General features: G+C 43.2%; 1 protein-coding gene across 5 annotated transcripts in view; it reads right to left on the minus strand.

The window, feature by feature from the left end:
• The window catches only part of USP25 (ubiquitin specific peptidase 25), a 122,129-nt gene that overhangs the window by 66,179 nt on the left and 31,896 nt on the right, over positions 1–24,054 (minus strand). For all 5 annotated transcript variants that reach the window (XM_066241917.1, XM_066241916.1, XM_066241918.1 and 2 more), the window contains exons 4-5: positions 16,485–16,608; positions 110–272 (exon numbers count right to left, since the gene is read on the minus strand). In XM_066241917.1, coding sequence (XP_066098014.1) covers positions 110–272; positions 16,485–16,608 — 287 coding nt within the window. The remainder of the gene's footprint in view (positions 1–109; positions 273–16,484; positions 16,609–24,054) is intronic.

Below are 24,054 nucleotides of genomic sequence, written 5' to 3' on the forward strand. Positions count from 1 at the left end.
AATCAAGGTTTCTTTTTTCTCTGTCAAATCAACTGAAGAAAAGAGAGAAAGAAACACAACCTCCACCCACCACTGCCGCTGCCGCTGCTCCATGCAGAACTACCCGTACCTGAATCACGGCACTGAACCAGCAGGTGTTGCCCACATTCTTCAGCCCCACAGGAGCTCGGTCCTGCCTCTTCCTGTCGTAAGGGTTCCGAGAATCCCTCCACACTTCCGTAGGCGTCCTCTTCAAACACGCTTTGTTTTCGGCTATGCTGGCTTCAAGCACTCTTAAGCAACGGGGAGAAAATAATGAAAGAAAGAAAGAAAGAAAACCAGTGTTAATTTAGTGCTGAAATCTAGCAAAGAGCATTAACAAAGGATTTGAATCACTTAAGCTCTACATAAGGCATTTGGGAAAGTAACATTTAGAGCCATCTTGACTCAGGCAGAGGTTAGTTTTCTTTAAAAACATAGCAGTGGCAATGGAAGGATCAAGAGACATAAATCTTTTTTCTTCTAAGAAAATTTCAAATATAAAAAGTTTTTAATAGAATATACGTAAATTATGTTTCAACAAATTAAACGCTTAGTATCAGGAATATAGCAAACTAGGTAAGTTTTCTGGAAATCACTGTATTAAAGTACATATTTATATGATAACAATTTATATTATACAACGCATATTATAACAATTACTTTGAATAATCAAGAAAACACTAAAAACTGAACAAATGCACTTTTACACCTCTGACCAATAATTTGCTTTACTAGGAAAAGAGGGTAAGGTAAATTCTAGGGTTCCTTTTATTTCTAGGTTATCTATGACTCTCTGACAGCGAAGTAAAGGACGAAAATCTCATGTGTTCACTTCTTTACACAAAAAGTCGGCCGAGGGAGAGACCCAGTGACATCCACATCCACATATCAGGACAAAGAAAGGTTAACCTTTTCAAAATAACCGCACCTACAGAGTACGTATCTTAAATATATCTAAACATGGCAAAAAGCAATGCTACTATGCTTAATGATTTAAAAAAGAACGTTTATTGAATTTATTGGGATGACGCTGGTTAATAAAATTACGTGGGTTTCAGGTGCACAATTCTACAACACGTCACCTGGGCACTGTATCATGTGTTCGCCACCCCAAGTCAAGTCTCCTTCCATCACCACCACCGCCCTCTACCCTCCCCACCTCCCTCACCCCTTCTCCCCCTTGCAATTCCCACACTGTTGTCTGTATCATGCAACATGCTGGAAAACCCTAATTCCCACATAGGAACTGCCTGCCCAACATACGTGTTATTTACTATTCTCAGTAAGCATAAATAATAATTAGGTATAGTGTCCCATTTTGTTAATTTACAATAAGACCTTAGCAAGAATAAGCTTCTGCAACTTTTTGGCTTCACCATCTTTATCCTAAAATTTTTACTCTATCAGATTAATGTCAAACTAACACAGTTACAATGTCAAACTAATATAGCTAGATACATTAATAACGGGGGGGGGGGAGTAAACAATTCTTTTACTCTAACAGCATTACTTACAACACGACTTTAGCTACAAAGCAGCGAGATTCCAAGTTATTACTTAAAAATAACATGTGAATATAGGATAAAGTCTTTCTTTGGAAATCAGTTTTAGAAAGCAGGGAACAATAACAGATGTTAAAACTTAAAAGATCAAAGTAAACCCACATATCTACCAATAAACAGTTTATAGCTCTGTCACTACTAAGAGTGAGCAAACAAACATTAGCAACACGCTTTCCCTGCTAATCAACTCTCAAAGGCAACCTCAGCCGGTGGAGGCTTCTCCCGAACTCTCTACCACTAAAAGGCACCATAACTTCTTGGAAGGTATTTATTTAAAATATTTTATAAAAAAATTTATTTATTCATTTTAGAGAGGAGGGAGAGACAGAAGGGGAGGAGGAGCAGGAAACATCAGCTTCCATATGTGCCTTGACCAGGCAAGCCCAGGGTTTTGAACCGGCAACCTCAGCATTCCAGGTCGACGCTGTATCCACTGCGCCACCACAGGTCAGGCCTGGAAGGTATTTATTTAGAGGAATTGGGGCAGAAGACAATCAGAATTCACCTAGAACTTCCCACTGTGATCAGAAACAAGTTTTCAAGTACACAAGGTGGAGAGAAAAAGTCTAAGAGCCAACTGGGACTTCCTACTGTTCACATTGTATAGTTCATCATATAACAGAATAATCACCATCAAGTGGAACAAACTGATATGTATACGGTAACTAATCTATACTCAAAAGAGGAAAGTTACTGCACAGTATGCAAAAGGTAAATATAACACAAGACTGCTGTACATGAGAAGGTATATTTAACTTTCTACTGACTTTATAAATGTGTTTCCTTCTGAAAATTTTTGTTCCCTTTGTAATGCATACATATATTTAGAAGCAGAAAGAAACGGTATTTATATCTTGGTAATTAGAGATGACTAAACTAAAACAAGCCATGAGTTCTGGGAAAGCCAGCAGCAAGACCACAAACAGGAAAGAAGAATTAGATAGAAAAGGCATCTGCAATACATGTACAGGTCGGCATGTACAATACCCAGTTAGAGAGGATTCGAAAGCTTATTCCTTTCTTCCTTTTTAAGTGAGAGCAGGGGAGACAGAAGACAGACTCTCACATGCACCCTGACTGGGACCCACCCGACAAGCTGTCTGGGGCTGATGCTTGAATCCACTGAGCTATCCTCAGTGCCTAACACGAACGCTTGAATCAATCAAGCCACTGGCTGCAGAAGGATAAGAAAGAGAGAAAAGGGAGAAAAGGAGAGGGAAAAAAGCAGATGGTCACTTCTCATGTGTGCCCTGACCGGGGATCAAACCTGGAACATGCCGGGCTGACGCTCTATCCACTGAGCCAATCAGCCAGGACCTAGAGCTTAGTCTTAAAACATAAACTGGTCAAACGTCTAGGAGAGTTACACTCAATTCTGAATCTCCTAGTGGCTGAACCTCTACTATCAGAAATTTTTACCTACTCATTATAATAAAATACTAATAAAAAACGAGACCCTGAATGTTGCCAAGAGGCCAGATCACATTTGTCATAATGAGTAGGCAATGGGTCACAGAGACATTAATTATGAGAAACCCGAGTGTCATGTTAAGAGAAGTAAGCCAGTCAGAGAAAAACAAGTTCCGTATGATTTCATGTCTATGTGAAATCCAACGAACAAAATAAAATAACAAACAAAATAGCAACCGATTCATAGATAGGAACAACAGACTGAGAGCTGTCAGAAGGGAGGGGACTGGGGGGGCTGAGTGAAGGGATTAAGCAAAGGAAAAAAGACAACAGTGTGGAGAGCACAGAAGGGACCGGGCTGGGGGAGGGGAGGAGGCACAGGAGGGAAAACGGAGATGGAAGGAGACGTGACTTGGGGTGGTGAGCACACAATACAGTGTACAAGTGACGTATTCTAGAACTGTACACCTGAAACCTGTACAATTTTATTAACCAATGTCACCCCAATAAATTTAATAAGATTTCTAAAAAAGAGAGAATAGCAGCCCTGGCCGGTTGGCTCAGTGGTAGAGCGTCAGCCTGGCGTGCAGAAGTCCCGGGTTCAATTCCTGGACAGGGCATACAGGAGAGGCGCCCATCTGCTTCTCCACCCCCCCCCCTTCCTCTCTGTCTCTCTCTTCCCCTCCCGCAGCCAAGGCTCCATTGGAGCAGAGATGGCCCGGGCGCTGGGGATGGCTCCTTGGCCTCTGCCCCAGGTGCTAGAGTGGCTCTGGTCATGACAGAGAGACACCCCAGAGGGGCAGAGCGTCGCCCCCTGGCGGGCAGAGCGTCGCCCCCTGGCGGGCAGAGCCTTGCCCCTGGTGGGTGTGCCGGGTGGATCCCGGTCGGGCGCATGCAGGAGTCTGTGTGACTGTCTCTCCCCGTTTCCAGCTTCAGAAGAAAAGAAAATATAGCAATTTAAAAAAAAAGAAAGAAAAAAGAGAGAATACACCTATCTATTTAAAAAAAACACCACCCAATCTGCAAAAATTAAACTCCATATATAAGTCACATGAACTCATAACAAAATGAGACGCAGCCTCAAGACCAGACTGAGTGAAACTAGGTCTCGGGTCCCTCATAAGTTTCCACAACCCAACCCAAATCTGTATCTAGATTTCACTGAGATGACGAAACTCTTCTGGTTCCAGATCTGATGAAGACTGCTAGAACGTAGGGAGTTTTTTTTGTTGTTCTTGTTGCTGTTTCCATAGAATAATGCCCTCAGCCTCTTCCTTCTGCCTCTTTCCCACCGAAAACACACACCCCACCCCTTCATATGTCTGGGCACACACAAAAAACCATGTAAATATCACCTCAGTGGGGAGGTAATAAAAGCCTTTCGTTCCTTCGACTGCTCTCTCCCCCTCAAGACGGGAGAAGGCGTGGCCTCAGATGTCCTTTCTGGGGCCAGGCCGCTGGCCTGCACAGTGTCTCGCTCCCCCACAGGGGAAGCTGCAGGGAGAAGGGCACTGTCGCCCCAGCATCCCCATACGCCTTTCTTTACAGGGGTTCAGCTGGGTACACACTGCAAGAACTGATGAGGGCTCAAGAGACACGTGCTCATTGCTCCTCAAAGCCACCTAAGATACCGAAATAAAGAGTACCTAGTTTCTAAATCATATTCATATCTGAGGTGTCATATATAAAAAATTAAACACCCACGTCACTCTCAATTCAGTCATATGGTAGATCTCATCAGTTACTGGCTTTTAAAGAAATAGGTTTATTATATATTCCTCAACCACACCATCTGGCAGAACTGTGGTACTGAAAGATGGTGGAGGAAAGAATGCCATGACTTTGTAACCTCCTTGAGTCAGGGATTATTTACACACAGCCAGTTCTGTATCCCCAGGGACCTCACACATGCCTCTCAGTGGGTCTCCTCCTCCCTCCTGTTTCCTGCTGCTCCGACAGGACTTAATAAACACATCTATCACACTGCACCCAAACATGTTAATCCACCTGCCTCTCCCCAACAGCTGGAGTGCAGAAACACAGACGGTTCATCCCTAGAGCACACTCGGTAAGCCGTAGCGGCTAAGTGTTCAATGTGAACGGATGATGAAGGCGCTCTGCCCCTCGGGAACACGCCAGCGCCTTGCCTGTCCCCTCTCCCTCTTCCTCTCAGGAGCGTGGCCTTGACCCTTCTCTGTCCTACGCTCCAAGGGCCCTTGTTCCCTGAGCCTGTTCCTTCTACAGCTCACTTCTTCTACTTCTGCGACTTTCTAAATAAACTTTCTCTTGTAGTCTGAGGTCTTGGCGCTGAATTCTTCCTTAGCCAGAACTCGAGTACTCAGGTGCTGAATCGAGGGCCGCTCTGACCCCCGGACGAACACCTGGCGCCGTTTCCACGGCTGCCACCATTCGCTGTGACTGAGGAACCAGCCTCTGTGAATCGGCTGCATGCAACAGGTCCCCCACACCCCCGGCCCCCACTTCAACCCGGAGACAGAGTCCCGCTGAAGACTAGAAGGAAGCCAGGACTGAGCAGTGGACGGGGGCTCCTAATGTTCTGCTGACAACACACGCCTTTGAAACTTGCAGGAAGAAAGCCCCATGTTCATCATACTCGAGTGAAAAGCGTCCCACCTTTAAGAGGACTCTCACAGCACTCCAGAGAAAGGGACAGGTACTCCTAACGATCTACAGTATCTCTTCAGATGAGAGGACTCTTCCAAAGAAGCTAAGTTACAATGTCATTTTCTGTCTTTTGTCCTAACCAGTCCAGGTGCACACCCCTGGACAGATGATGCCTTCTTATGTCTCTCATACAAGAGGGATCCTCAGCGAATTTGTTACATATTAGCAAAACAGGGGGCACATGCCTGACCAAGAATGCCCCCTGTGCACAGAAATCAACACCTTCTCCCAGGGAGAAACAAGCATTCCGCAACAGCCCTTAGCCAGTCCCGCCCCTCTCTTTAAGGGAAATAGATTAGTTGGCAAGTCTATTTTCATGGACACCACAAGGACTCGGGTCCACATTGGGAGGAGTTTTTAAAATTAGGTTTAACCATTCTTCTCTCTATAACACTTGTCTTTATTGTTTGAAAGCTCCCTATCGCTTGCTTGCTTTTTTGCGCGTTGGAAAATTGTATCTGCCCAACAGGCGCCTCTAAGAGACGTATTTGCTTTTAACTTGTGAACATTTGCTTTACAACAGAATCAAGTCTTTCATTCCAACAGATTCCGCCGGTGTGGAAGGAACACTGACCGTGGGCAACTGTGACGGAATGAACACGCAGTATGACTCACATCCGTCTATCGGTGGAGCAGAACTGAAGTAAGAACGTGCTAACAAAGCAAGCTGGCAGAGGCCTCTCTACAGAGCTACCCCTATCAACCTGAGCAGGTGCTAACCCCGGCTTGCTGCTCCTAGCTGACCTTTTCTCCTGGAACCAGAGCAGGCACGTTAAGAGTTTAGGTGCACTTTGCAGGATCAGCAGTTTCGGTTCCAGTGGGAACCTGAGAAACAGACTCTGACCGTCAAGACACTCCAGCTCTGGGTGGTTTGCTGACCTTAAACCAGCTCTCTGGACAGACCGTGGCGCTGGCTTGCCCCAGTGCCCTCAACAAAAAACTCTCAACCCCCTCCTTTCAATTCCTTTGTTTTCCCTTCCTCTTCGCTCCAAATAAAAACCCCTGCCTTCGCTGAGGCTGAGATGGCTTTGGGACAGGACTCCCCACCCCCCCACCCCACCCCCAACTTCTCAGGCTGCCGGCTCTGGAATAAACCTCTCTCCTCTAGAACCAGCTCTTATCTCACAAATTTGGCTCTTGCTGCGGCAGGAAACCAGACCTCGATTTGGTAACAATATAGGTACTTCCTGAATTTTGACAAATTGTGTAATTAACCCTAAGCCCAAAGAAATATTGAATATTATCATTAACAGAAAGTTTCTTCTATCCCCTCCCCATCCAGTCCTTCCTCACCCACCCAGAAATAACTGCTGTTCTGATTCCTTTCTTTTGCGCTACAGATTAGCTCTTTGTGTAGAACTTGATACAGACAGAGTCATACGACATATACCGGCACTCTTCTGTTTTTGGAAGGCTTCTGTGACTTAGCATGTTGTTTCTGGAACTCAGGTTGACGTGTAAAATCAGTAAGCCATTCCGTTTTATTTCTGAGTAGTAGTCCACTGTATATCATACTCTGTTTACATAGGCACCTACTGATAGGGTACCTAGCCTGTTTCCTATAAACATTAAAAAGTAAAAATAAGTAGATGATTAAGACACCCTCCTTGTTATTTTTCTTAAGCAAAAGCCTATCCTGTAGCCAAAATACTCCTCTCCTCCCAAGCCCTTGGCCCCGTTCTGTAGCCCAGGCCTAGCATAATGAAAGATAAACGTTCTGTAAAGCCCAGTTCTACAAGGGTTCCTGTCCAGGCCACACAAAAGCAAAGCCAGTGGTACTTGCCAAGCTTTCAACTTGAAAGTATGCAACAGCTACATCCCAGGTACTAAGATTGCTAGTAGACAGAGGGGGGTGGGAGAGGGGGGAGAAGAAAAACAACAACAATAAAAGCACTGCAAGTCTCAGCTCAGAAACAGCTTACACCAAAACACAGCATGCCAAAGGCAACCAACCCCCAAGGCCACGAAACTGAACCCCACCCTAACTACACCTCACAGGCTTTATCTTCCCAAGGCTGGTCATGACCAGGGCATTCAGTCAGACAAACAGATAAAAATGTCACAAAACATTTCGCTATTCTCTTTCGACACATTACACTGAATGTTTAAAGCACCTACTTATGGTAAATGTTCATCATGCCATTAACATTTTATTGTACTGATTGTGGGTCATTTTCTGGCTTGCTTTATTTGGTTTTGTATTGTTATATAAATTGCATTATAGCCTGTAATGTTGAGAACATCCCATTTAGATCATCTAAGTCCATTCTGAGGAAGCATGCATTTCATTTAAGCTGTATAGACGATCCCACCCCCAAAAGAAGAAGGAAGGAAGGAAAGGAGGGAGAAATCATGTTGATTGTCTTAAAAATATATATATTGTTATTTTATCAGGATCACATTAAATCCATAAGCAAATTTAATGAGAATTGACCAGTTTTATAGTATTCAGCCTTCCAATTTATGAAATGAGTCTGTATTTTCAATGATTAAATATTCAATCATCTGTCTCAATATTTAATAATTTTCTTCTTTTTAAAATTTCACCTTCTACCTGAGAGATATGTAAATTCCAAACTGCCCTCTTGATGTTCTGCTTATCTGTCAGACCTCACCCTTACTGGACTATTGACCCTGAGACAGAGGAATTCCAAAAAGCTGAGAAGCCGCCCCAAGGAGGGGCTCCGGACATACTAGGACTTTTGATTCAACACCCACATGCTCAAAGCCCCCCAAAGGAGGAGCATTCCGGACATACCAGGACTTTTGCCTCAGTATCCCCTCAGGCTCTCCCAAACACTACATAACTCGCCCCTAGTCTGTAACCTGGTGCACTTCTCCTGGAGGGGTGCCCCAGCAGGTCTTTCTCCTCTAATAAAGCCTGCACATCTGGTGATCGAGTGCTGTCTCATTCTTACACTACCTTCTCACGCATTTTTATATATCAAGTTATAATTTTTGTATATACTGGTTATCAATTAACATAACTAAATACATTCTTTTTTTCTTGGTAAGAATACTTTATGGAGAAATAATTTATATGTAAGAAATACAAATCTTAAACATACAGATCAGTGACATTTTTTACATAGGTGCACACCCATGTGACCACTACCCAGACCAAGACACGGAAAATGGAACCACGCCCACCACGCATTCTTCTATGTCCGGCTTCTTCCACTCAGCCCGGTGCGTTAAGGCTTCCTGCATTCTTGCGGGCTCCACAGGGAACTGTTTTCCAATACTGTTCGGTGTTCCACCGAGTGCATACACCACCACTGTTTGTTTATTATTCTCCTCCTCTGACTATTTGGGGTGTTTTGTTTTTTTACAGTTTTTATTATTAATAAAACTACCATGCACTCGAAAGCTTTCTCAAAGGTCTACACCTGGGAGTGGCCATGCTAAGTCCTAGCATCGTTTATGTTGAAATTCATTAGAAATTTCAAGTTTTCCAAAGTGTTGCCACCACTACACATTTCTACCGCCAGCATATGACAGTTCTTGCTGCTGTCTGTGCTCACCCACACTTGTTATTATCGGTCTTTGTAATTTTAGCCATTGGGAGGCCAAGGGGGGCCTGATCTCTAATGAGATGACTCGTCAAGCCTGCGCCTACCAGACGGCCAACACTGCTGCAACCTACCGTCCTACTCGGCGTGGCAACACACCCACAACCACACACTGAGTACGAACTGAGGGACGTGAGGTTTCTGACACAGAGGCCACCACTGCATGCTGGACAGAGGACTCCTGCCAAAAGCTGACCTGCTCCTCTGTGAGGGAGGCCACACTGTGGGCAGACTGGCCTCACTGGACTTTTGAGCCCTCTACCTCCTCCACCCCTCTGACCGTCGTAGGACTCTCAGTGGTCCTGCACAGTTGCTGACACTTCTTCTAGCTAGAGGACTGCTGTTCAAGTCTGACCAGCCACACCCTGGTGGCCCCTGAAACTAACTTGTTTCGTACTCGCAACCTTTAGAAACCATCTGTCATCTGACAATAGAGCACATTTTATCTTAAAACACTTAAAAATAGAATACTCAAAATATTCGATGGGCCTTCCATTGCTCCCTGTTACCCATGGGCATCTGGTACCACCGAGCCTTACAAATCAGCTTAAACAAATTTACAATGGCCTCTCTAACCCACTCCTGTTCCACACGCCTTCTTAAGGCCGTCCCCTAGCAACTGCTTCTCAGGTGATGATCAGGATGAAAGGGTGGGAGTCACAGAGACCTGTTTTACAAATTCAGAATTCCACCCCACCCATTCCTGGGCATGATGCCTTTTTCAGTCCTCGAATGGCAACTCTAGGCTGTCCTGGTTGGTAAACCCGTCAGGTGGCTCCAGGTAACCCCAGTTCAGACACCTTGCTGGATTGGATGGTCTTCACAAATAGAGATAACAGCCACCTGGTTGAGTACACCCCCTCATCCAGTTCCTCTACGGTGGCCCGTGTTGGCCAAAGTGGGAGGCACAACTGGTCCCTGTAACTGAATAAAAGTGCCTTTATTCCTCTTGTGCCTGATCTTCTGAACGAAAGGCAGGGTGCAAGCAGGAAACTTGAAAAAGGATGACATTGTAACTGCTAGAGTGGGACAGGCTGACTCTGTAGCAGTGGAGGCAGTACAAGAACCCCATTTCTGGGTGAGAGGACACAATGGGAATAGGAGAGACATCAACAATCCTTGCCTTGCAGAACTGCCCACGAAGTCTCGCTCACAAAAACAATGCCGTGGTGAGACCACCCACAGTCTCACTGGGCACAGAATGCTGGCGGTTTTGTTTCCATTCACTGGAAATCACGTCCCTATTTTCCTATGTCTTAATAGCACTGTCATTTGTCACTTTCACTGTCACTGTTTTTAGGATAATTCCACCTTTCTTCTCTAACTACTTTTAAGATTTTCTCAGTCTTAAGTGTTCTGGAGTATCATCACTATAATGAGTCTCATCTTTGAATTTTCACGATTGGGATTTGTTGGGCTTTGTGAAATTACAGGTTTTCTTTTCACGTCTAAAAATTCTCAGTGACTACCTCTGCCTCTGCCCCACTCTCCCCTCTCCTACAAAACCAATTAATGTACATTAGACCTACCCAGTTTATTTTCCATATCTTGCAACCTTTTCTCATCGTGTTAACTGCTGCAGATTGGATGTTTTCTTTTCTTTTCATAACTTTTTTTTTTAAGTGAGAGGCAAAGAGGCAGAGAGATAGACTCCCGCATGTGCCCCCACCAAGATCCACCAGGCAAGCCCCTTATGGGCCCCCTAAGCTCTGCCTACCTGGGGCCACTGCTTTGTTGCTCGGGCAACCGAGCTATTTTAGTACCTGAGGTGAGGCCATGGAGTCATCCTTCGCAACTGGGGCCAACTTGCTCAAACCATTCAAGCCATGGCTGTGGGAGATGAAGAAAGAGAGAGAGAGAGAGAGAGAGAGAGAGAAAGAGAGAAAGAGAGAGAAGAGGGGAGGGGTGGAGAAGCAGAGGGCCCTTTCTCCTGTGAGCTCTGACCCGGAATTGAACCTGGGACTTCCACACGCTGGCTGACGCTCTACCTGTGAGCCAACTGGCCAGGGTGGATATTTTCTTTTTATGTATCTTCCAACCTACTAATATTTTCTTAAGCTCTTTAGCTATTTCTAATCTGTTATTAAACTGAGTTGTATCTTTTTTTTTTTAGTAATTCTAATTTTTATTTCCAAAAGATATTTTCAGTTTTTTTCAAATGTGTTGTCATATTCTCAAGCATTTCTTATTTCCTTTAGAAGCTAAAGCACAATTCTATCAATCACACAATAGCTAAACAAATGGTGCGTTTTCGCTGCCTATAATTTTTGCTCATTCTCACAGTAACTGTTTTTCAAGGCATGCTTGATAATTTTGACTGGTGGGGCATATAGAGCTTCGAAAGTTACTGAAGGGGGTTCACTGAGGCTAAAGATAAAGACGCCTTCTTAAGTAGAGATGTATTTTTGATTCTGCCAGGAACTCGACACAGCACAAATCCAATACCTTTTAAAACTAAATCCCCAAGTTAAGATTTATTGGACCATCAAAGTGACACAGATTTCAGTTTTAAAACCATGATGTAACTCCTCAGGGGCAAGTCCTATAACCTACAACAGCACCCCTCAGGGCCAAGGAAGTATCCTTGTAGTGCGCCAGTGGGTTTTGAATGGGGCGGTGATTCTCATTTACCTTTAGTGTGAATATACCATCCACTGGCACAGCCATTTAATGAGGAGAATGAGCTCCTGGTAAAGTGCCTCACCTTACACAGACAATGGCCTGAGACTTCTTTTTCCCACATTCTAAAAGGATATCCTAACTGAAGTTGTAGTTTAGACATACAAGCAAATTCATCATATCAAAAAAGTGCCCTTCCATGTTCCAAACTCCGGTTTGGGGATGGTTCTTTTATTTTAATTTTAGACTTTACTACCTTAACAATTCTGTAATGCTTTAAAAAAGATCTTAATAAATTTTATACCCAACAGGAACAACACATTCTGTTTGCTTCCACTAGAAAACGTGTCTTAGTCTTCCATAGTTCTTGGAACAGCTGGAGGGGTGCTCTTTTTTACAACTGTAACCAGAACCTACCCTACCAAGCTAGGTCAAAGTCATTTCATGACGCAAGTCATTTTTGTAATAAATATGCCATAGACCCAAACCAGTCACAATGTAGTCTCTTAGCAAATTTCAACTATGCATACTCTATGTCAGGGATTGGGAACCTTTTTGGCTGAGAGAGCCATGGACACTACATATTTTAAAATGTAATTCTGTGAGAGCCATACAATGACCCATGTACATTACGCATTATCCAATAAAAATCTGGTGTTGTCCCGGAGGACAGCTGTGATTGGCTCCAGCCACCCACAACCATGAACATGAGCGGTAGGAGATGAATGGATCGTAATACATGAGAATGTTTTATATTTTTAACGTTATTATTTTTTTAATTAAAGGTTTGTCTGCGAGCCAGGTGCAGCCATCAAAAGAGCCACATCTGGCTCGCGAGCCACAGGTTCCCAACCCCTGCTCTATGTGTTCCCCATCTAAGCCGTAACAACCAAGAGATAACTATAAATACATCTAACTCTGAAAGTAAGTAGCAAGTGTATTAAGAAGAACACTGGAGCCTGGCCTGTGGTGGCACAGTGGATAAAACGTCAAACTGGAATGCTGGGGTCGCCAGTTCAAATCCCAGGGCTGCCAGTTCAAATCCCAGGGCTTGCCTGGTCAAGGCACATACAGGAAGCAACTACAACAAGTAGATACTACCCGCTTCTCCCCTCTCTTACTCACTTCTTCCCATCACTCTCCCCTCTCTCCAAACTTCTACAAATAAAATCTAAAAAAAAACCCCAAAACACTTGAATAATGTAAAGATAGATTCACAAGTGATATATAAAACACAATTGTTGATATGTATAATTGTATATAGATATGTACATAAATGTTCATATGCAAATACAGCATACATTTCTTATTAAAAAAGAAAAATGTTTGGCCCTGGTCAGTTGGCTCAGCGGTAGAATGTTGGCCCGGCATGTGGAGGTCACAAGTTTGATTCCCATCAGGGCACACAGGAGAAGCAACCATCTGCTTCTCCACCCTTCCCTCTCTCCTTCCTCTTTATCTCTCTCTTCCCCTCCTGCAGCCAAGGCTTCATTGGAGCAAAGTTGGCCCAGGTATTGAGGATGGCTCCATGGCCTTCACCTCAGGTGCTAAAACAGCTCCAGTTGCAACAGAGCAACACCCCAGATGGGCAGAGCATCGCTCCCTGGTGGGCGTTCCAGGTGGATCCCGGTTGGGGCATGCGGGAGTCTGTCTAACTGCCTTTCCACTACTAACTTTGGAAAAATATTTAAAAAAAAGAAAAATGTTCAACTTAACAGCTCAGACTATGAAACCTACAAGTGCCTAAAGACAGAATTATAAAATGTAAAAACACTGGCTTTACACTCATCTAATTGTATACAATAATGCAGTATTCCAAATGTGTGAACTCATCTGAAAGTGCAGGATGGGACAAAAGTAGGTTCACACTTGTTCATAGGAAAAGTAATAAAATAATAAAGAACTCAAGAATGAAGTCTGTTGCATATTCACCGTAAACGTACTTCTGCCCCACCCTGTATGTCTACTGAAATATAAACAACTGATTCTAGAATCTAACTTGGGAAAATGTTATCAAATTTGGATAATAAACAGTTATATTTAGCTTTAAGCATGATATAGAATTTTTTCCCATTAAAATTTTGGCCTGACCAGGTGGTGGCGCTGATAGAGCGTTGGACTGGGATGCGGAAGGACCCAGGTTCGAGACCCCGAGGTCACCAGCTTGAGCACGGGCTCATCTGGCTTGAGCAAAGAGCTCACCAGCTTAGACCCAAGGTCGCTGGCTCCAGCAGGGGGTTACTTGGTCTGCTGAAGGCCCGCAGTCAAGGCACATGTGAGAAAGCAATCAATGAACAACTAAGAAGTCGCAACGCGCAATGAGAAACTGATGATTGATGCTTCTCATCTCTCTCCGTTCCTGTCTGTCTGTCCCTGTCTATCTCTGCCTCTGTAAAAAAAAAAAAAAAAAAAATTTGCCCCACTTTCTCTTTTGAACTTGTCTTAGTTTTAATAAAACTGTAGGAATAAATATATCTCTGCCAAAAGTTTAGCTAATATTCTCACATCCCCTTTTTCCCGAAGCACGCTTACTCACTGCACATTTCGCATTTAACATTTTAAACTCTAAATTATAAAATCTACACATACCAAGAAAAGAATGACATTTTGCAGTAGTAAATTAATGACCTTTTACTTCTACAGAGTATCATTTTTCTGTAAAATTACACTATTTCAAATCTTTGTAATGCTATCTGCAATAAAAATGTTCAGAAAATGTTTACTATGTTAAAAGTACATTAAAAAATTAAAAGACAAAAAAAAAAGAGAATTGTATTCAGAAATCTTTTTTCCATTTAGACAAAAACAAGTATCCAAAACAATATATAACATAGAGGTTGAACTTAATAACAGATTAGAAATACTCTTCATCCTCTACATTTTAAGTTATTTTACTTTTTGTTATTTAATACATATAATTTTAAAATTAGAAAACACTTGACATAAAACTGCTGATCCTCTTTTACAACGTCTTTTCCAAATAACAGATCATTACTCCTCTTAAATATGAAATCCAACTCATGCATCTCATGTGTAAAACATTTCTTATCAAAGCTGAAGTACTGTCAGGTTTTATAATTATTCAAGACAATTATTTTATTTCAATCTATTTTTTTTAAAGACAAAAGCTAATTTTATAATTTCTCCAAATCCTTCACGAAGTAAGTCTAAAATATCTAAAGATGGCCTATGCATTTTGGTTTCCATTTTAAATTACCGGCATTAAATGACATTAGCCATACTAAAGAAGGTGATGAGTTTTAATTACACGGCTCACAAAAATGAGGGGACCAGGGAACCTGCAGACACTCCAGGACTCTCAGCCTTTTGGACAGCGCATTTTCACCAGTGAAATCCAAGTTGGTTTGGGATCTCCTTCGCATAATCGAACAACTTTCTTTGAATTGTCATTTGCTTTTCTGATGTTCTTGTTTAATAATAATAATAATAAAAGTCAAATGCTTTTTTTATTGCTTCATCTTCATTTTGAAATATCCCCCTAATTTTTGTGAGCAGTATAGGTCTCTCCATCTTAATATAATGTCTTACAAAGTAACAGTAAACGATATTTAAAAGCATTACTAAGAAAACTTATGTGGGTAGCATACACATAGCACTTTGAGACGTCTCCAGCTATATGGGAATTTTAGATCACTAAGGAAGAAATACACTGAAGTACTGATTCTGTACCAAGGGAAATTATCTGAGAAAGCTGGTATGTCCTGCCTCCCACCTGTTCACGGGGAAAAGAACGCTGGAGTCATAAGACCCATCTCAGCTGTGTGCCTTTGGAAAACCATTTAACTTCATTAAAGATAAATTTCTTCTGCAGTAAGAGAGTTACCAATGCCTCCAAAGAGTGGTTTAGATTTAGTTACAATTTAAATATATATTTTTTAAATCGGCATTGTTGTGTAATATTATATAATCAAATTTACTCATTTGATTCTTTGGTAAATCAAATTGTTTCAAACTAAAAAAGTATTGCAGTAGCTAGTAAATCAAAAGGTGCATTCCATCACACATCTTGGGGATCTTGCCAATTAAAAAAAATACAAAAACATTACATATACCATCACACTATAGCTCAGAGACTGGCAAACTAGGGACCATAAGCCAAATCCAGCTGGCAGCCTGTTTTGGTAATTCAAGATTTATTGGAACTCTTTAAATTCTGTATGATTTGTGCTGCCTTCACATTATAGCACCCAAGTGAAGAAACTGTGACAGACACCACATAGTCAACAAAGCCTAAAATAGTTACCACGGGCCCTTTACAGAAAAGGTTTGCTGACTCCATGTACTAATGACTACAAATTTAATTGGACAGTGTCTGAAAAAGGGATTGGGGGGAAAAATATCAAAGACATATTAAAATATACACCTACATGGATGCTCCATAAAGCCAATTCAAATCCTAAAATCTTAGCTTCCGATGCCATCGGAACTAGAATATGAAAATGTCGGTTACATAAAATATAAACACAATACTGAAGTATAGTAATCGTTTATTTAGATTAACAAAGTATATCTCTGTGTCTCTTGAAATTAAAGCCAATTATTATTTCTAGTGCAAGCAGTACTTATATCTACTTTATACAAAGGATGTTGTTACCTGCTAATGGCTTGCTCCTCATCAGTTATTCCAGTCTCCCTGAATGCCCTGTTTGATTCCGCCAAACTCAAGGCAATTGCTCTCTGAAGATCATCTTTATCATCTCCAGTGAGATCAATCACATCTGAAAAGCAAAACTAGCTTACTCAAAATTAAAAGTCAAACAAAAGGAAAGGTCATTCTTATCACGGAGTCTTATAACCAGTATACCCTTTCAAACCAAAGTTGGCACCGACTTAATTCTGTCGGAGAGCCTCCCTGAAGAGAATGAAAACCAACTCTAAATGGATATACTTCAGAACTTAATGTTCTTCTCTCAAATATACCTAACGCAGGAAAAGCGTAGTTTTCACTGTAGAAGAATCTCAATATTTACTACAAAGTCTCTGATTTAAAAGCTAGTGGTTTCTTTACTGACAAGAATCAGAATCAACTATCAAGATTTACATTTATGCTTTCCTAAGTTAACCCACCACACACACACACACACTACAGAGTTCATCCATACAACCCCCTAGATATTACCTATCATAGTATAATAATTAACAACTAAGTTCTCAAAAATTATGTTTCAGAAACTGTCTGTATGTATGTTTGTATATGTATGTGAGTGTGTGAGTGTGTGTGTGTGTTTATATATACATTTTTCAAAGTCTGGAAGTATGCACCAAACTGTTAACAGTGATTAATTTTGAGGAGGAGGGCAAAGGGAGGAGGAAGCATAGCATCTTTTACTTTCTAAATTAAGCACTTCTATACCTTAAAGTATTTAATAAACATGCAGTCCTTTAAATTTAACAAAAAATTTCATTTCCCTCTTTCTCTCTCTCTCTCTCTTTCTTTAGGTGAGAGAAGCCAAGATAGTGAGGCAGATTCCTGTATGTGCCCCAACTGGGATTCACCTGGCAACTGCCATCTGGGGTCGATGCTCAGTATCAAGCTATTTTTAGTGCCTGAGGTTGATGCGGTTGGCCAGAGCTATCCTCAGCGCCTGGGGCTGACGTTCAAATCAACTGAGCCACTGACTGCGAAAGGGGAAGAAAGAGAGAAGGAGAAGAGGGGAGGGGAAAGAAGCAGATGGTTGCTTCTCATGTGTGCTCTGATTGAGAACTGAACCTGTACTGTCCATATGCTGCACCAACGCTTTATCCACTGAGCCACCGGGCTGGGCCTAAAAATTTCACTTCACAAAAAGAAATATTCTTTTGTAACAACAAAAAAAAAGTCTTGACGTGGTAAGTATTTTTATCCAAAAAATAAAGGCTATAATCTTTACCCTTTTTAGAAAAAAAACTGTTTAATCCAATTTGCCAGTGTAAACTGGTCAATTTCCTTAACCCAAACGATGCCAATAATACTTCCATCATCATGAGAAAGTATAGCTGTTATCACCTCATCTTTGCGTGGTTGGGATTATGCTTATTGATATTTTAGACAAGTTTTGTATTCTGTTTATTTGTATATGAGACATGTTAAAAAATTAATTTTTTCTCTGTGATCCTGGAATTTTATAAGAGAGAAACAAACAAAAAGGGACAGGGCATTGGCATCGAGGTACCCGTACTGCATCGTCCGAAAGGGTTTTTATAGTTACTGGAAAAGAGTATCTTCCCATACTTAGTGAGAAAAAAATAATGTACACTGACAGTTTTGAAAATCTACTTCTATTGCTACCCATGTTTTTTTTTTTAATTGTTCTTGGTATAATAAATCTCACAAAAATGCAATGAGTAGGATAAAAATATTCCATCACGTAAAATGCGGAACAGTTATACAGCAAGGTAGCGGAAATGATGGCGTGTGCCCACATGCACCAGCAGGCCCCGGGTCTCCTACGGGGGCTCACCCAGTCTGAGTCCGCTGGAGCCTGAGACCACAGCTGGGCCTGGCTGTCACCGGGCTGTAGCCTTCCCGTCCAGTTTAGATACCGGTGCAGACAAAGGCAGGACTAGAAAGGCATGAACCGGCCTGTAAACCCGAGTCACTAAGTAACGGCTGTGACTCTGGGTGAGTAGAGAAGGAACAGCGGAAGGAAAGGAAACCAGGAGGAAAGCACAGAGAAGCAGCGAGGCCAAGCAGGTCACAGGGCTCAGACCAACGAGCCCTTGGGCTCCGTTCTTCCAGCCCCTGAGTGTGCTCTCCTCAGCGACAGAAGCTGGAAGGACTACAGCCATCAAACCTCTCCTCCTAGTTCACCTGCGGTTCGCGTTCTGGGTCCAGTTTAGGTTCTACCCGCTGGAGGCACTAACGGGAGATTCGGAAGGCAGAGCCGGGAGAAGGGGGGGGAGCCACCGTCCTACTGCTTGTGGCCGGTTCCTCTGGCAGGAGTGACAGATGGGGGTGGTTCCCCAGTGGCATTCCAGCGTCCCGTTTCCAGTTTACGGGATGTCACGAGACAGAGAAGTGGCAGCGAGACTCTGCATGCCACTGTCCAGACATAGCTTGGTGGCGCTCACCTAACGCTGGCTGCCCGTTCCCGGGGCCGTTCCCTGGGCTGCGGCCACAGAGGCAGGAGGATGTCGAGCCCGGTCACCCGGAGGCAGCGTCCCGATTCAGCACTGTCCTGACGGTGGCCGAGGGAGCAGCCTGGCCGGCGGACCAGACTCCGGCCAGACCCTGCGAGTCCTTTCAGGAACCCCGCCTGCTGGCCTCCCCAAGGTTTCTGAAGGACCGAACCCCCTGTTTGAAAATTCCTTTGACACGATCATGAGTGTTTACTATTTCATGACTGCCGAGAAAACCGAACGGGCTAGAGCAGAAAGCTCCATTAGCAATAGCAGCAACGTACACTGAGAGCTCTTCATGACTGAACGATGGTCACTCACGCAACAAAAGCAGCAAACAGCAACAAGGCAAGCTGCTTTGAACCCTGTTCCATAAATGAGATCTCTGAGGTTGTGCAAAGGAAGGTTCACCCGGGAAGAATGGAGAACGCAGACAGGTTTCAATTTTAGTGTCGAACTACTGAGTCTCTCCTACATACTAGCAGTTCTCCAAGTGCGGGCCGTGGGTCCTCAGGGATCCCCACAACCCTGTGAGAAAAGGGGGTTCCTTACGTTAAAAACAACAGTCTCATCACAACACTGCCGTGCTATCTGCCTACTTTACTGAGGTCACATCTGCACGGAGGATGCAAAAGAGTAACAGCGCCTAAGACCGCTGCATCGTCGCACGGACCCAGCAGCGGAATCGAGTCGTGTGTGTGACTCACCGCATTACTCACAACTACACCCTCACTACTCAAAAAGGGGCAAAATATCATTAACTCTGAAACACTGTCACACACGGTCTTTACTCTGTGACGGAAGAGGAAAGGCTTCCGCCGCGTGTCCCAAGCACGCTGCATCAGAAAAGCCAACGCCAGCGCGGCATCCTTGCGGCCGGCTGAGCCCGCGAGTTTTCCAGGAACGCTATTTTACTTGAAAGCTCGCCGGCAAACTGCAAACTACGAGCGTTCACACGTCAGTATGTGGCAGACATTTTCTCAAAAGTAAACACGGTGAGCCTGTCATCTGGCGGAGAACAAATAAAGAGTATCCGCTGCCAAGGACTCATATGGAATTCCCAAGCAAAAACTGGAAATTTGTTCAACTTGTTTCCACCATGAGGAACTTACTGCCTTCCCAGTTCTTAAAAGCTTTTCCGATGAAATCGAGTGACATCAACAATTTCACTTTGTTTTATAACGTAGAGATTCTTCCGCTATCTGAAAGGAACTATATATTTTCCAGATCACCAATGCATGGTGTTAGAATAAAATCCTGCAGAGGGTCAACAATCCATTCAAAGAGCGAGGTCAGTGATAAAGAGGCTAGGAGCAACTTCTGTTCTAACATCTGGTCTCTGACCCTGGTACTGCCACAGAGCTCCTAAATCCCTTGGAATTTCCTGGGGCGGCGGGGGGGGCACCTTTTGCTCTAGTGAAGTGACTCCAAGGATGGGCTCATAGACAGCTTCGGGATGGGCACTGGTCACTAGCCCACGCCCTACTGAGAAGCTGGGAACTTTGAGCCCCACGTCCCATCCTCTGGGAAAGAGAGAAGGCCTGAAGATTAAGTTAATCAATCCCACCTTCGTGAGGAAGCCTCCAAAAACACCCTACGGTACAGGATGTGGAGAGCGTCCGGGTGGGTGTGGAACACCAGCCCCACGCTGGGAGGGTGGTGCACCCCAGCTCCACAAGCCAGACGCTGCTGTGCTCGGGGCCCCTCCAGACTTTGACTTGGATACCATCTCTGCACCTGGCTGTTCATCCGTACCCTTCACCATATCCTATGGTATATGATGAACCAGTGAACACAAGTGCCTCCCCGAGTTCTGTGGGCCGTTAGAGCAAACTCTCAAACGTGAGGAGGGAACTGAGAACCCCCAGTTTGTGGCCACGTCAGACAGAAGTGTGGGTAAGCTGGGGACTCCAACCTTGCGATGGCGTCTAAAGTGGTGGCGGTCTTATAACACTGGGCTCTGAGCCTGGAGCATCGGATCCTAACTTCACGTTGCTGCAGAATTGAATTGAACTGAATTATAACTCACACATCTGGTGTCAGAGGGACTGAGTCTGAGCAGAGAGAGAAATAAGCAGTAGCAATTGTTAATGCAAGAAAGTCTGGCTGACCAGAAACTATTGGTCTTCAACTAAAGAGCTGGGATTTCCTTCTCTTTAGCAATGACGAAGGTTTCTTTATTCTCATAGTTTCAAAATGACTCCAATAATTTTCTTCACTGTGTTCCCATTACTTTCTAAAGCTTCTTCTTTCTATAGGATACTTTAATACAATACCACAATCCTGAAAGATGACTATTATTAAAGCTACTCATATGCCAAATGTATAGAAGACCAGATATTAAGAAAAAATGTTCCCTCAACAGAATGGTTAAACCAAAATTTCTTTTTCTGGGTTTAGTGGGACAGTTTCCACAAAACATGTAATGAACTATCAATTTCACAATGAAAACTAGCCCGCTGTGGTTTTCTGATATGCTCACACTCAAAGAGAACAGACACTAAGCTTGGCTATAAACTATTTCTAATTGGCAAAAGTCAATTATAAAAATTTAGCCTTTGTAACAGTTTCATCCAAATATCAAAGTATTATGGAATATTTTTATATATGTGTCAGGGAGCTCTTGGTAAACACTAAACTTTGTTTTGACTAACGCTGTAGTATTAGTGTGAACCAAATTCAGGTGTTAGTTGAATAACACTGTAGAAATCACATTACAAAAGCCTATAAATTGTAACCTCCAACATTTTCATGATTGACCAAACTGAAACATTTTTCCATAAAGTCAGAAATAGATATACAAAAACGTAACATTCACCTTAATGGATCTTTCACTTTCAAAGAATTATCCTTTGAGTAAAACTTTAACTACTAAACACTTCTCTGCTAACTCCAAAAGGTAGGCAGTTGTCAACTTACCAATAAATTAGATATCAAATGTGTGCAATTGTTAAACTCATTATTCATCTCCTCATGAAAATAGTAAGTATATTCAATGACAATGAGTTCACAAAAGCCAATTTAGCCCATAATCAAATTGAACTACAATGTTTATAAAGATTTTGATTTTAGAAGGAAAAAGAAAAAGGTTTGCCATTTTTTCTCCTTATTTATATAGGGTTAAACCTAGGGAAAATCCTTTTTTTGGGGGGGGGTTTGTATTTTTCTGAAGTTGGAAACGGAGGCAGTCAGACAGACTCCCACATGCGCCCGACCGGGATCTACCCGGCATGCCCACCAGGGGGCGATGCTCTGCCCATCTGGGGCACCACTCTGTTGCAACCAGAGCCATTCTAGTGCCTGAGGCAGAGGCCACAGAGCCATCCTCAGCGCCCGGGCCAACTCTGCTCCAATGGAGCCTTGGCTGTGGGAGGGGAAGAAAGAGACAGAGAGGAAGGAGAGGGGTAGGGGTGGAGAAGCAGATGGGCGCCTCTCCTGTGTGCCCTGGCCGAGAATCGAACCTGGGACTCCTGCATGCCAGGCTGACGCTCTACCACTGAGCCAACTGGCCAGGGCACACTTTTTTGTTTTTTAATAGCCAAATTTTTACTGACCACCAACAAAAATTTCTAGATGGGGAGTGGTATCAGTAGACAGAACTTTGCTTTGGGAGTTAGGAGTTAAAGAGTTTGAGAAGAGCTGTCATAATATGTACCAGGGCAGGAGCAACTGAAGGAAAAAAAAAGTATGCATGCAAAAGTGGATAGAATTGCAAACTATGGTCATCTGGGGAAATTAGGAAGAACTGTAAAAAAGAAAAAGAGAAACAGTGGGCCACCAGAGGAACGGAGCGCCTTTGAGAGAGACAGGCAGACAGGAACACAGGGCTGGTGAGCAGGAGGCCTCCCGCACTCTGCTCCCACCACCACCAACCACCGCTGGCTCTGTCCTCACCGCTGGCCCTGAGCCACACCCCCTGGCACCTCCAAGTCCTCCCTGAGAGGTGCTCCCCTCAGACATCCGCCAGGGTCACCCCCCGACTTCACTCAGGTATCTGGATGAAATGTCACCCAAGAGGCACTCCCTGCCCAGCCCTGTATCTAGACCACCAGATCATCCCACGCCTGACGTACAACCACACAGCAGTCACCCTGTCCCTTCACCCTGTTCTCGTGTTCCCCCTGGACTTACCACCACCTGACGTGACTTACTGGTGGCAGCCTGTCTCCCCATGTAAACTGAGACTCTGTGTTCTTTTAATGGCCTAAAAAAGTAAACTGCCTGATACACAGTAGGCAATCAACAAATATTGGTTAAGCAAATAAAAACGCACAACTAAACTATGGAACAGAGATACAAATAGTAAGGGCACCTTCAGCGTAGAACTAATTGCAAGACTTGAGAACATGTGCTTTATCCATCTAAAATCTTGTCTGGTAAATGAAAGGACAAATAGAAAAATAAGGCATCATGTTGAAAGAAGACTGAGGAAGAGGAGGAGGAGAGCAATGGAAACAGTGTTTCCCACCCCATTCTCCTCTGCCCTCAGTCAGCTCTCTGAAGATATTCCTACTTTCCGGTCTGCCCACTGCTGAGCTAACGCAGACCTCTGGAACAGAGATGTCCGATAAACCTCTCTGTGGTGATGAAAATGTGCTATCATCTGTCTAATACAGTAGCCACTCGTCACATACAACCACTGCTGAGTATTTAAAATGTGTCTAGTGCAACAAAATTGAATTTTAATATCAATTAATTTTCATTTGTGTTTATATTTAATTGCCTCATGTGAGTATTGGTAACTATACCGAACAGTTCAGCTGCTAAATGGTCTGTTCTGTTTTTAATAATAGCTGCTAAAATGATAATGGCAGCATTGTTAAGGAAAATAAACAGAAAATGAGCAGTTCCTGAGTGCAGTCATTAATTTTATTATGGTTTCCGACTTGGAATGTGAAAAAAAAAATTCAAGTTAACATTCTGTATTAGTTAAAAAAAAATGTGTAAAGCCCATGACTATTATTTTACCCTAAAATTAAAGAAAATTCTTCAAGGTATACAAATCATTTTATAGAGCCCGTTGAATAGAATGCAAACCTAATTACATCCAATCAATCACAAGGAAC

The sequence above is a fragment of the Saccopteryx bilineata genome, chromosome 8 (assembly GCF_036850765.1).
Source record: "Saccopteryx bilineata isolate mSacBil1 chromosome 8, mSacBil1_pri_phased_curated, whole genome shotgun sequence".
Lineage (NCBI taxonomy): Eukaryota > Metazoa > Chordata > Mammalia > Chiroptera > Emballonuridae > Saccopteryx > Saccopteryx bilineata.